Genomic DNA, 14,111 nt, shown 5'->3' with positions numbered 1-14,111 from the left:
CCGCTGGTCTGGAGTAGTACTTTAGATTAGCCGGAGCTAACGTTACTGTGAGACGTTTAGTTACACAAATAACAACCATGGTGATAAAATAGTGTTTAATTAACAGGGAAAACTGGAAAAAATATAGCAGCACTACTGGGTTACCACCACTAACACCACTAGTATCACTACTACTATATTAATTACTACAACTACTAGCTAGAAGAAACTAATCCACTACAACTGCCAGGATCCTCACATAAATGCTAAGTAACGGTAATGCTAATATTTTTTTAACACCAACGGTTATCTTAATGCTATTTATGCTAATGACACTGATGCTAACTAACACTAAAGGTAAAGGCGTTAGTCATTAATGCTCATGATTAAAACGTTGCTACTAATGAATATCGACGCTGCATAATATTACTTAATGTGCTAGTTGCTGCTCTGTTGTTAACGGCAATAAAATGAACTGAAATGCTAACGATAAACAATGGAGTGAATGGAAATGCTAAATGCCGTTGCTAATAGGGTAATAAGGCTTTTGCAAATGATGCTAACCGCTAATAATGTGAACAATACTAATCCCAGTTATGCCGGTGACGCTAATACAATCAGCAATGCTAAAAGTATAATGCAAAAACGATTTCTACAATTTGTAAAGAGGCTACTTCATTTAAACACATAAGGATATTACTTAAGAAAGAAGTTAAAGTGAGAAAAAAACAAAGACAATGTGTATTAAAACTAGGATTCTATGACCTTTGTGCCAGTAGTTAAGCCTGAAAAACGGTTTCATCACCCAGATTAACACCCAGCTTCCCTGCTTGACAGCCAGACACTCAGCCAAGAAAATTGCAAAACTATTTGCTGTGTAACTAACTAACGACTTGCGCGCTTTGAAGCTTTCTGGTTTTACCACATCTTCCCTGCAGGTGTCATTTGCAAATTTTGCAGGAATGAAGTTGAGCCACTCCCCTCACCTAACAGGTATTGGTATTTGTGTATGCCTCCAGGGCAGTGGGCGTAGGCTAAGGCCTCTCAGGTGTCTCTGAGTTCCTGAGTCATCTGCCAATCACAAGTGGTCTTTTCTTCCTCCTTGTTGTCACTCAGCAGCTTTCTCCTCCTATCCCTTCTCTAAATTTTCCTCTTGTTTTCTCCCTCCAGCCAGATCTGTAGCGAGACCAGCAAGACAGAGGGAAATGGACATCTGATCTTCATCTATCCAAAATGGACAGGAAGCACGAAGGAGGAGGAGGAGCAGGTCCAGACTAGGACTTGTGACTTGCATGCATAGTGCGACACCAAAGACTAAAACGCTGCCTGGCTCGAGAGTGGATGTGAGGCTTATTTGTTGTGCGCAGCAGGTTTAGACACAATCAACTGAGGGGTAATTGTATGCCTGTGTGTATGTATGTGTGCAAGTGAATGTGTGTGTGTAGGTTTTTGACAGCAGTATAAACCCACTGTAACAGAGTGCTGTGCCTTTCCCTCCCACAAGATCTCACTTAAAACCTCACAAGCCAACTGATCATATGATGTTGCCTGAAAGAGCCTGAAGGGTGGTAAGTCATGCTTCACAGTTGAAAAGATTCCTTTTAATGAGTTTTTTTGTTCTCGGATGCTTAAAAATGTTGAAATGAATGTGCATGCCATGTTCATTGGTAGTAATGGATACTAGGCAGGGTGTATCCTCTATTGACAGATGCTATTATTATATACATGCACACTCATTCACGCTTTCACAGCTTTCACTTTGTTTAGTTTGGAGATGTTCCTCTATTTATTTTTTCATTTCTGGTAGATATGTTTTTTTAAAACATCTGTACTTCTCTTTTAATATTGTGTTAACGTGTGATGTGCAGTTTAAACTTCCCATTCATTGTAAGGAACTTCTCTTTTATTTTCCACTTAGGGAAGTCTGTGACATATATGGGTAATATTACATGTGGCTGAAAATATCCTAATAATCAGAAAGTTTCTGAAACTCTCTGCAGCCGCCTGTGTTTTTTTTTTTTTTGTTTTTACCGTCTTTATCATCAACAATGTGGCTAAAGATAATGTCACACAGAGAGGATTAACTATGTTATATAGTTAGATGTAATTAATACTGCATAAAGAGGGAATGATCCAAATCTTCAATTCAGTCAACTCAGAAAATCTCTAGAAAGGCAGTATTGGATTTAAAATGTTTTATAGAGTTTAAGTTTCAAACTGATTTACAGTTGACTTCCTTTGTCAGCCTTAACTCATTTACGAAGCACTTGCTGCACCCTGACAGGAACTGAGAAGTGAGCATCCACACAGGATGTGGTCAGGTCAAGTCTGTTCCGGATGTGGGTTGCATGACGCCAACAGAATAATGAAGATAGAGAGAAATATAAAAAAAAGTGAGACACAGAATGAAAGAGTTGCAGATGAAGGTGAGATCAAATTGCAGTAGTGGGACTTTTCTTTTTTAATGTTCTGTTTCTGGCCTTGGTGCTGTTTGTAGAGTTGCCCTTGCTTTTGTGATGGCAACATCATGTTTTGACTCCTTCACAGTCTTATCCATAAGCCAGGGTCACAGTGCAGCGTGGTGATAATATGATAAACACAGGACGAAGTCAGTTAAACTTCTCGCCAGAGACAACCCCTCAGCCCCACCCTCTAAATCTGCACCATACACCTCTAGCTACTTTGACTGCTCTCTGTCTCCTTTGCTCACTTGCTCGACTGACTCTCTTTGTCTGTGGTCAGGAAGTAACATTTCATTTAAAGTCATTGTGCTGCTTATCTGTGACGCCATGTCAAAAATAATTAAGAAAAGCAAGTCAAATGAACAAGATGGATTAAAAATAGACAAACACTGTAGTCAGACTGGATTATGTTGACACACGAGTGGTGAGTGTGTGTAGTATTTTTATGCTAAGACGGCTATAAATGATTCTATGTCAGTTTTGCTTTTGCAGAGTGACATCTAATTTAAAATGTTTTACTGAGTAGTGTTAAATCTATTCTCTATCACAGATGAATAAAAAATATGGTCAAGATTGCTCTACAACCAAGTGTAGTAGAGTCTTATGAAAGGCTTTTTTGTCTATTGGCTAATCAGATGTTGCTCCTGGAGATTCGCCCAGCTTGTGTTTTTTTTTAATGTGGCATTTATGTAGTTCATAAAGAGCCACTTAGTAGTAGTACAACTTTTCCACACACGTGTTTGAGAATTCAAGATCTTTTCAAGTTGCTTGGGGGTGGGTGGGGTTTAAATATTTTTACAACATTGGTGGATGTTTTCTTTTGTCATAGATATGTGAGTGGCGCCATTGGATCATGTTGATGTCATGCTTCAGGATCTCACATTTGCGTGACCTTACGAGATGATCACCCTTCATACAGCAAAGGAGGACATTTTGTAGCCTGGCAACATTTACAGCAACAGCATCTTTCACCTACAAACATCGTGACAGCTGAACTGTGAGGGAGACGCTCATGGAGGAAGAAAATTTGTGCTCCTCTCTGCCATTTATTACAGATTCAGTCCTTCAGCAGCCTCAACAAGACTCATGCACCGCTGCAGAACACTCATACATCAATGGAGAACAGGAAGCTGTTGTGTGGGGCGAGACAGAGGTGCAGATTAATGAGAAACACGGGGCAGAACAGCTTCATCTCTCCCCACACGGAGGACGAGAGAGTCCTGAGGAGGCTGAACAGTGGGAGCAAATAATATGGCCAGTGCGCCCCATGACCTCTACCACTGCTCCACTTTCCTTTGCTACAGTGCTATGGGACATGCCCGGCACCGCCTTAGAGACGCCCACTCTCATAACTGACAGCAGCTCGGCCAATGAGCTGGACTCTGGTGGTGTGATGAGTCTAGATACCACTTCCCCGTCACTTCAGCAATCCCAAGACATTAATGCTGAGCTTTTCACTCAAGAGGAGCGAGAGGAGCAGGATGAGATTGAATCGTGGCTCCTTCTGAACTCAGATTTAGAGTTCACTGGAAACGGCTCTGAGGTATGTACTGCTTGTGAACAGATGTTATGTAATGCTGCTGTTAAAATTAGAAATCACTCTGTTTCTTTTTTTAAAGATGATCTTTTTCAGGCTTTTGCCTCAATTCGACAGAGAGTGTAGAGACAGGAAATGTAAGGAGAGAGAGGGGTCTGACATACATTGCAGGTCCCCTGGTGAGGATTCAGACTGTGGACGTTGTGGTTATATGGTATGCTCCTTCACCACCAGGGCCCCGGGCTGGAATTCTGTCTATTTTTGTGTGTATAAACAATTTTCTGCGTCATTAACCCACCTTTTACTGAACGTAGGCTTGACTCGGGCCTCTTCACCCCCGTCTTTATCTGTTTAGATTCATATGTGTAGGTTAATACAGAAAGTTAAGCAGGGGTGGGAGGAGTGGTGCGGAAGTAATTTTGATCAGATGAGACTCTGAGGGCTGCTTCTTACTCATGAACCCGCTGGCAATCACAAGTTTTCTCACATAATTCAAATTCATGATCGATGGCCTATGTTGCAATTTCCAGCCATGTGATGCTGTAGATGTGCAAGAGGCAGCGACACAGGAAAAGGAAGAGCCAACAACACATGAGCTGGTAGACGATAATAAGGGTACGTATTACTCAGTGCTGAACATTTTTATTAGGCGTTGCATAGCATATGTTTCTAATTTAGTTGCTTGCTGTGTTTTGAGAATAACGTTCATGACTCTTCTGTAGTTTTGTGTCATTCTGATCTGCTTATTTGAATTAGAAATGAGTTTTGGTTTAACTACTAAACTGTCATGTTCACCTATATCTATAAAATCTTCCAGAGATCCCTCTAACTACGGATTCAGAAGAAGAGGAGGGACACCCAGCTGTATCAGATGCTATTGAAACTGTGGACTTCTTTGATATTCTTGACGATATTGAAGACTCGGAGGATGGGGCGGACAGTATTATAGATCTACGGCCAGAAGAGGAACGGGAGGAGTCAGATGTTCTGCTGACTGGACAGACAGACTCAGAGGAAGACACAACTTCAGTAAATAGTGTTGAGACTGAAGAACAGAGCGAGGAGGGAGTCGAGGTAGAAGAGGAGGAGAGTGTAACAAACGTGTCCTGTAATGAAGAAGGTGGAGAGGAGAATACTGTTAGCTGTCTAAATGATGTGTGAGTATCATAGACATTTTGTGCTTTCATATTGATAATTATGTGTCATTATAACATTAACGTAATTGCATATTTCATCCGCATTTTGTAGGGAGGCTCCTGTAGAGCCACAACAAACTGACAATACTGGACTAAGCATAAACCCAGATGATTTCATTAATTTGAGGTCAGATACAGAACAATTAGATATTTCCGATGAAAGTCCACATTCTGGGAGTGAGGAGAAGGACATAGAGATACTAGAAGAGTCACATGAAGATCCCGCAGGTCAGACTGAGGAGCAAGAAATGTGCGAAGATGTAGATGAGGAGGTGGACGCTGAACAGTCGGAGGCTACTCAACAACAGGACGACAACGAAGAACCAACGATACAGGAGGCAGATGATGTGGAGAAGATAGAGAACTCTGAAGAAATACTAGAGCTGACTGAGAAACAGGAGCACACAGGTTGTCCAGAGCAACAAGACAGTGACCAAACGACTCCACAGGACGTAGAGTCTCCAGCGGATCCTGAGCGCTCAGAGTCGGAGCAGCTCGGGACGATAAAAGAGAGTGAGCAGATCGAATCGGAGGAGCAGCACAGTGGAGAGTCTGACCTGCCGCAACATCTGGAAGAATCATCGCAAATGGAGCCAACAGAACTGTCAGCCCAACCCGAGGGTACAGACGAGCAAGAGGACTCTACTCATTTAGAGCAGACAGTTTGTGATGAATCAAAAGCACCTGAAGTAGCAGAGCAGCAAGAACAGATGGAGCTATCGGATCAGAATGAGCAGTCGCTGCAAACGACCGACTTGTCCCAGCCAGCAGTCTCGGAGCAGTTTGCAGAGACAGAGAAGACAGATGACTCAGAAGTAACAGAACAGCTGTCTCCTAAGAGTGAAGTCGCACAGCAGACAGCAGAGACACAGTTAGATCAGGAGATGTCTCATCAGGCCGAAGAAGTAGAAGGAACAGTTGTGGCAAACGGGGAACAACCCAAACCCACAGAGACAGTTGTGCCGCATATGAATGGAGGTGATGTGGAGAGAGGCATGGCCTGCTCCCTCGCCGAGCGGCTCCATAAGCTGGACGGGATCCAGCGTGTAGATGTGGTGAAGCACATCGACAAAGAGTAAGGATTTATTTTATATGTTTCATTTTTAATTTTTAAAAAATGTTGGTGTTATGAGAAATGCTGTAGCAAATGTGTGTAAATGTCAACAAACAAAGCATCACTGAAAACACTCACAGAGCCTGTTATGGATGCTTCACACTGATATAACATTAATGAGGCACTCACCAGATTTTACGCAGTGCAATCAGTTTGCTGTCATAAGGATTGCCGCTCAGCCTGTTAAAGCAGTTGTTAAATGTCTTCTGTTGTTTTGGAGGAGCTTTCTGAAGTCTGAGACAACAATAACCCTGGTGATGTCATCTGACTTATCTCGACTCGGCTTGGGAGTATTTTGCAAATCTTTCAAGTCTGTTTTATAAACGGAGAGATGTTGAGGTTGGGCACTTAGCCAGGGAGAGGTGCAGTAATCTGTTTATAGTTACACAACTTTATGTAAGTGCGTCACGAAATCACTGAAATACCCCTTTAATTTGTGATATTGGACTTCTGTACATGTGATTATGTAATTTTGGTATTAGTTGTCATAATATTGGGATATACTAAAAAAAAAAAAAAAAAGTCCCTTCCTGTTCTTGAAGTTGGTGTTACACTTAAATGACGTAATTCCTGATTTTTTTTTGGACAATTTGTGAAATAAATAGAAGTCCTCCATATGCTTAGGTCCTCTATATGCTTAGCCATCATATTCAAGAAATGTTTTTTTTAAATCCAGACCACATCCCTTCTTTGTCTACAGTTTACATTAAACAAGGCATTAAAGCACCAGTTATCATCACAGAAGATAATGAGTTAAAGATTTTGTTTTATTTGAATTTTGTCTTAAAGCAATTTCCTTAGATGAATATAAAACTGATTTTGTATTTCTATTATTAAAATGATTATAACAGAAGTTTTTTTTTTTTCTGCAGTAATGACTTCAGCCGTGCTGTCGGGGAGGAATACCTCAAATTCTTTGACTTCACTGGGAAAACTCTGGATCATGCCCTGAGGTGAGAGTTACAGGAGTGGAGCTTGGATTGTATTCGATGACATCTCGGAGAGAAAAAGGCTCATAAATGTTTTATTTCCCTTTCGGTTTCTGTCTCTCAGGTCTTTCCTCAAAGTGGTTGTACTGATAGGAGAGACGCAGGAGAGAGAACGAGTGCTGCAGCATTTCTCCTGCCGATTCCACCACTGCAACCCGGACACCTTTTGCTCTTCGGGTGAGGATCTCTTTACATTTTATTTGATATTGTGTGCACTCACATGTGACAGATGCATGTGTTATTTTCTCTCTTTTTTTTTTATACCCTTAGAGGCTGTGTTGGCTCTTACATGTGCTTTGATGCTGCTCAACACTGACTTGCATGGACAGGTGGGAAACATTTATGACTGTAAAAGAAATGAGTAATGACATCTTAAATCTTGTTTTGACATTTTATTACCAGGTGATGTCTGTGTCTGTGTGTGAGACATTTACTAATTGCATGTTTTTTGTGTTAACAGAATGTAGGAAAGTGCATGTCTGCCTCTAAATTTGTGTCCAACCTAGATGGGATGAATGAAGGAGAAAACTTCAACAAAGACCTCCTGAAAGTAATACTTTAGTTCATATTTTCAAAAACATATAATGTAGCAAAGTCAAGTCCAAGTTGGTGGAAAGGTGATTAAAAACGTTCTCTTCTCCGTCTGGGTTTCAGAGCCTTTACAATTCCATTAAGAGCGAACCACTGGAATGGGCCGTGTAAGTGGACGGTTGAAACTTGATTTTCCTCTATATCTCCCTGATCTTACCCCTCACACATATAATCTCACATATAATCATTTTCCTTTGTGTGTTAAAGTAATGAGGAGGAGTTGAACTCTGTGTTTTCGGAGGACAACACAGGAGACGACGCAACGCTGCGGTCAAAGAGTAACCCCTTCCAGGATGTTCCACACGATAAGAAGGCCTCACTGGTTAAACAGGGATTACTGCAGAGAAAGCTCCACGCTGATATCGATGGCAAACGCAGTGAGTCACACACAATGACAAACAGATGATGTGTTTGTCAGCTATATCTTGTTTTGCCTTTTAAGAATTATTTAAAGGCAGAATCTGTGATTAAGTTAATATGACATTAAAAAATATAAACCAATATTAGATTAGATACAATGTCAGGAACAAAACATTAGAACTGTTTTTATTTCTGATGTCTGGATTTGCTATGGAGGATGTGTATTGTAATCTGATCGTCCTGTATCCTGTAGATGGTTTTGTTTTGGTAACACAGTTTCCATTATTCACTCCCACAAGAAATACACAATGTTCTCTTGTTAGTTAAAGAAATAAAGAGATTAAATAAAATATCAGCTAATTATATACTGTATAGTTGAGATACTTCTTGGACATTTTGATAATGCTGTAGGCAGCTTCAGCTCCTCATCAATATAATAAATGTTGAATTTACTAGCTTAGAGTTGTCACAATGTTAAATTCTGAGGCCTTCATCACTGCTGTTACCGTCTAATCTTGAATGTTGCTGTGTTTTAGCTCCGTGGGGAAAAAGAGGCTGGAAGACTTTCTGTGGAGTGCTGAAGGGAATGGTCCTCTACTTACAGAAGGTCGGTAACTCATCTTTTGTTCAAAGGTTTTCTCCTTTTATCGAAGTGTGATTTATATTATTTTGTTATTGTGAATCTGTTTCTGTAATGACCCCTCCTTGTGTGTGTGTGTGTGTGTGTGTGTGTGTGTGTGTTCCAGGATGATTATAGGAAGGAGCAGCAGACTAACGAGGAGGTGGTGAGTGTGCACCACTCGCTGGCAGAGCCGGCAGCCGAGTACACCAAGAAGCCACACGTCTTCCGTCTGCAGACTGCTGACTGGAGGGTTTTCCTCTTTCAGGCCCCGTAAGTTGTAGCACAGTTGGAATATTTGTGTGTGTGTGTATGTTGGTTGTGTGTGTGTGCGTGTGTGTGCGTGTGTGTTCAGCATTGACAGGGCTGTTTGTTTTCCTTTCAGATCCAAAGTGGAGATGAATTCATGGATCAGCCGCATCAACCTGGTTTCGGCTCTTCACTCCTCGCCTCCGTTCCCTGCAGCTGTTGGCTCCCAGAGGAGGTTCTTTAGACCGATCCTGCCCGCCTCGCAGTCTGCTCAAACCCTGGTACAAAATCCTGCCTATATTCAGTTTCATTACTGTTACTAGTATATTTTGATGAATAGTATTTATTTTAAAACCAAGTAAGAATGTGTTTATCATAGTTAGTCAACTGAAAATATCACAGGTTCAGTTCCTGGGAGATTGTAGTGATCCTAGATCCACTGTCCACCTCAGAGTTTTAATTCATGCCAAAGCTCCAAAAATCTTCTAGTTGATGGTACAAAACTCTTTGCTTACCTGTGTTATGACTTTGTGCACAGGTCCTCTTCTTGTCATCACTCTTTTCTTCTCCTCTCTGATGTCTCCCAATGCAATGAAGAAGCTTATTTTACCATATAAACTAATAATATACAGATATTTATAATAAATTTGCTTTTTGTTTCTCATATCAGGATGTTTTTGGACGATCCCTGTTTTCCTGTTAATATGAAACTGGCTGTTTGAATGATTCCCTCCAACATAATTCTCTCAAAATGTAGTTTAATAAACAGGACTAAATCACACTGTGCACATCTGTACTGTGTAGTTTCCTGCTATGATTCACTTCTCCTGCTTGGTAATAATTTTTGGATTTGCATAAAACTGATTTGCATGAAACCTTTTAATCAGTGTCTGTGCTCTGCTTCCTGTCCAGGAGCGTCAGCTGCAGTGTCATGCAGGAATGCTGGAGTCCTTTAAAGCGGACTTGTCGTACCTGCAGGACAACCCACCAGAGGGCAAGAAAGCCAAAGCCAAGGAGCTGGAAGAGCGTCGTGTCAGAGCAGAGTACCTGCAACACGAGGTAGAGCAGAGTGTTGTGAGTGAGAAAGTGTGTATATGAGTGTGTGTATGTGTGTGTGTATGTGTGTTTTCTGCTGATGAGCGTCTCTTGAGCATCTCTTCTTCAAACCCCACAGATGTGTCGATATACGATATACATCCATATGCTGGAGGTCTGGAAGGACTTGAAGACAGAGGACGGCCCGTTGAGCACCACGGACCTGAACCAGTTTGATAAAGCAGTGTGCCCAGACTCTGCCGGCGAGGATGAGGGCGAGGAGGAAGGCGGGCTGAAAAGGGCCTACTCCAGTCCTTCTTTGGAAGTGGAGATGGCTCCTGCAACTGTGATCAAAGTCAGACGCAATATCTCTGAAAGACGGACTTATCGGAAGACCATCATTCCCCGATTTAACAAAGAGGCCTGAAAGGAGAAAATCTGACTGGTTTATGGTACTTTGAAAATGCTGATTTAAAAAATATTTTATATTTGAGCAGAAAGGACTTTTAGTTTTTAAAACCTGAAATGATTTGTGGAAGCAGAGAAAGTTAAATCTGCCTCAGCAAGTTATTCTTTGTCTCAGTTTTTCAGCATTTTTATCTTCAGCACTTTTAGAAAAATACAGCTCAGGGAATCCTGAACCTTCAAATTCTCTGAGGAAAGGGGAAAACCTGACTCATCGGTCTAATGACTCATCGGTCTAATGACTCAAACTTTCTGGACCTAATTTATTTACTTTTGTTACAACTGTGGTCTGGTGGTTTCATTTGTATATTTTGCAAAATGTGCCTTTAAGATGTAAACCACAAGAGGGTGCTGTGGTACAGGACATCTGTGAGTGAATGTAGGCGACAGGATGTGCTGTCAAGTAGTTTTTGTGTTTTTAAAGATATTTTATGTGCTATTTGCACTTTTGCTGTTTTAGGTATCGATGTATAAAATGTTCATTTCTTGTCAGTGGAACTTAATGTTATTTTGTTTATATGAAGGTTTGTTTGTTATGTATTTTTTCTCTTTGGGAAAAAAGTTAGCTATTCAGTACTGGAATAACTGGTGGTGGACGTTAACACTTGTTTTCTCAGGGCCTGTATTTCAATTATTGTCTTTAGGTACTTCATTTGACCTCATTTGACCATTGAGGATTGCAGGTTTTATGAGCTACAATGTCAAAATATCTGCCAGAATAAGACTTGCACTGTAAAAATTGTAGACATGTAATGAAAGCTGTGTAGTTTTTCAACAAAGTCAGTATTAAAATGTTCCTGGTAACATCTTCAGCAAGTTTCAAAAACTTTTCCACATTAAATTTGATTTTGTTGCGATTTTCACAAAAACATAAAATGTGATTTATTGTTATCAACCCAGTAATGCAGTGTGTGTGTGTGTGTGTGTGTGTGTGTGTGTGTGTGTGTGTGTGTGTGTGTGTGTGTGTGTGTGTGTGTGTGTGTTTCCAGTCCTGGTTGCCATTCCATCACTTTTCTGTTAGCTTAATGAGAAAATGCACTTTCTTACCTCCAAACATATCATTCTGTGTGTAAAATCTTGTTTGCCACAGAACTCATTAACTGACTTAAGGAGGAAGAACAGATTTAAAATACTAATCACAGCGTCCACAGTGTGTCGCAGATGGATCGGTCAGCATCAAACGAGTGAACATCTAGTGCTCTGTCAAAGTGTCAATTGAATGATTTAATTCAGGAGAAAAGTACAATTTTCATTTTTTTACACATACTGCATGTCTACATTTGCAATGAATGACTTAACATGTCACCACAAATGTTGGAGCAGACCTAGAAGTGTTTTTCTGTGTGTGTGTGTGTGTGTGCGTGCGTGTGTGTGTGATCGCTCTCAGTGGCACGGGCCCCATTTTGTTCTCTTTCAGCCTGACATGTTGAGCAGCCGTCAACCTGGGGTGGTCAACAATAAGGGCAGGATGTCTGGAATTAAGCCCCCCCCCCCACCTCCAAACACACACACACACACACACACACAGGAATGTGATATGACAATAGGAAATGCAATGAAGAGCACAGACAATACAGACAAGCACACACCGTCCTGTCTGGGAGTCTGAATGGGATCAAGGCAGCGGACATTTCTTAAAGATTTTTCTCGGCTCGACAGACAGACATGAGGACAAACTGTTAATGTGATAATACTCACCTTGTTCTCTGAATGGAAGCAGTCTCCATTCATTCACTGGAATAACAACAACTCATTAAGATAAAGTCAGATTCTGTAGATGAGGGTGACTGATGGGCCACATGAGTGACAGGGGCCCGGGGCCATCGCGGTACCTTGAGAGGAACGGGAGGGGCGGCCCCACACGCTGAAAGGCGACGCCATCTTGGCTAACCTACATGCTCTCGAGCCTGTGACGAAACGCTGAAACAAGAGGCAGCCATTAGCGCCTCTTGTTTTTCCAGATCATATTGAAATGTTTAATAAGTGTCTGTGCTGAAGGTGCTTTGGTGCTGGCGTCATAGAGAAGCTCTCCACCAAAGCTCTTCTCACATGGCCTGTGGACCATGACTTCAGTGGTGGTGGCCTTGTTTTGGAGTGCCATCTTCCTCCTCCTCTGCAACAACAATAATGACCGGCTGGAGCAGCAGGGGCTGCATTAGCTGCTGGGTTCAGAGGGCATCCTTCCCAAGGAATTGGCCTGTTTTTGTTCCATCTGCGCCACTCCATTCTCGGGGCTGGAGAGCTTTGTGAGACTCAGTCAGGCCTGGGTGGGTAATTAAAAAGGCAAGAGCTCAAGTTGTGATCATTAGGGGCTTGTCCAGCTTGCTTTTTTTCCTCTCCAGCCTCAAAAAATGACCCCAACACATAAGGTCACCTCTGAACCTTTTTCCTTTTTCTCCTCCCCCGGCACACAATGTGGCTTTGAACACTTCTCAACATCTACAATGCCTCAGTAAATATGTGCCACAAACACCTGCAAACACTTGCCAGCAAACATAAACTGTACTGTAGATGTTCACATGCATCTCTGGGATTATTTTTTCTGGGCTTGCCGCTGCCCTCAATGTTCCTCCTGACGCACATTCTCCATCTGCCACTGACGCCTTGCACGCTCTAATTGTTACTTTTTTTATCTCATATCTGCACTAACACTTGATATCTCCCACTCTGGCTATTCAGAAACATGTTTTGTTTTTTTGGTCTGTGTGCCCCCCATCCCCTCCCTCTGCCTCGTCTGTTTCTCTGTGTCCATCCTTCCCTCTTGACTGCTGGTGTTGTAATGTGGCTCTCTCCATCCAGGGCCCTTGAAGTCTCTCTCTGGTCCTTTCAGGCGTTTTTTGTTCTTCCACTCAGACTGTTCGCCTCTTTCACTGAGACATTAACTCCACTCTTATTCTCTCCTGCTTTCATCCACTTGTACCAGAGAGGGTCTCATGTACTTTACCACTCTGACTCCAAAAACTTGAACATAGTCAGTAAAACTGTCTTTTGAAACTTTTAAATTAGACACCCCCAGCACTAAAAACTCTTTATGAAGTCGGATATTGAAGCACATTTGGTTATAATGGTTTTAAGCCTGTTTTTTCACTACCAAAAATTAGCATTAGCATTATCGCAGTTAGCCATTGACTGTAAATGCACTGTGCTTACCAAGCTAGCAGCTGGCCACTATGGTTAGGATCAGCTTCACCCTCACATCCAAACATGGTCACTTCTCATCACTCCTGGCTCCAAAAATCCAAGGTGACGGTCAAAATGCAAACTCGAGGCTTCAGAATGGGAGTCCATAAACCAATGGGTGATGTCACAGGGGGGGTACGTCCATTATTTCTTTTTTTTATAGTTTATGGTTTTTCCACAAAAACAGTTTCATTATCTTGTTGAAATCCTTAAAATTGTGTCCACCTCTTCTCCCTTATTAAAAATTCCACAGTCTATACATATGCAAATATATTTTATTTATTAAAACTTGCAGTGCGGGACTTTTGTCTGCTGCCATGGCACTGTGATGTGGT

The 14,111-nt window shown here is 41.6% G+C and overlaps 1 protein-coding gene across 5 annotated transcripts; it reads left to right on the top strand.

Moving 5' to 3' along the window:
- Nucleotides 1-41: 41 nt before the first annotated feature.
- Nucleotides 42-11,459, top strand: LOC128380413 (PH and SEC7 domain-containing protein 2). 5 transcript variants are annotated; one of them, XM_053340224.1, is made up of 18 exons: nucleotides 42-255; nucleotides 1,150-1,322; nucleotides 1,484-1,547; nucleotides 3,271-3,984; nucleotides 4,509-4,593; nucleotides 4,796-5,135; nucleotides 5,227-6,249; nucleotides 7,161-7,241; nucleotides 7,342-7,454; nucleotides 7,548-7,606; nucleotides 7,738-7,827; nucleotides 7,932-7,975; nucleotides 8,076-8,245; nucleotides 8,765-8,835; nucleotides 8,975-9,120; nucleotides 9,233-9,377; nucleotides 10,009-10,155; nucleotides 10,271-11,459. In XM_053340224.1, the coding sequence occupies exons 4-18, from the start codon at nucleotides 3,454-3,456 to the stop codon at nucleotides 10,556-10,558; spliced, it is 3,333 nt and encodes a 1,110-aa protein (XP_053196199.1). In that variant the 5' UTR covers nucleotides 42-255; nucleotides 1,150-1,322; nucleotides 1,484-1,547; nucleotides 3,271-3,453; the 3' UTR covers nucleotides 10,559-11,459. The 5 variants fall into 5 exon arrangements, with proteins under 5 accessions (XP_053196199.1, XP_053196201.1, XP_053196200.1 ...); XM_053340226.1 differs by having other exon boundaries at nucleotides 1,150-1,372; XM_053340225.1 differs by adding an exon at nucleotides 918-972 and having other exon boundaries at nucleotides 1,150-1,547.
- The last annotated feature ends 2,652 nt before the right edge of the window (nucleotides 11,460-14,111 follow it).

Source organism: Scomber japonicus, chromosome 19 (assembly GCF_027409825.1).
Source record: "Scomber japonicus isolate fScoJap1 chromosome 19, fScoJap1.pri, whole genome shotgun sequence".
Classification (NCBI taxonomy): Eukaryota; Metazoa; Chordata; class Actinopteri; order Scombriformes; family Scombridae; genus Scomber; species Scomber japonicus.
The sequence above is the reverse complement of the archived record's forward strand: the minus strand, read 5'-3'. Positions and strand labels throughout refer to the sequence as shown.

Bases quoted from the DNA above. Each gene is read 5' to 3' on its own strand.
- LOC128380413 (XM_053340224.1), top strand. From the start codon at position 3,454: ATGGAGGAAGAAAATTTGTGCTCCTCTCTGCCATTTATTACAGATTCA. The intron at 5,136-5,226 runs GTGAGTATCATA...CGCATTTTGTAG, and splicing joins GTTAGCTGTCTAAATGATGT to GGAGGCTCCTGTAGAGCCAC. The intron at 7,607-7,737 runs GTGGGAAACATT...TTGTGTTAACAG, and splicing joins ACACTGACTTGCATGGACAG to AATGTAGGAAAGTGCATGTC.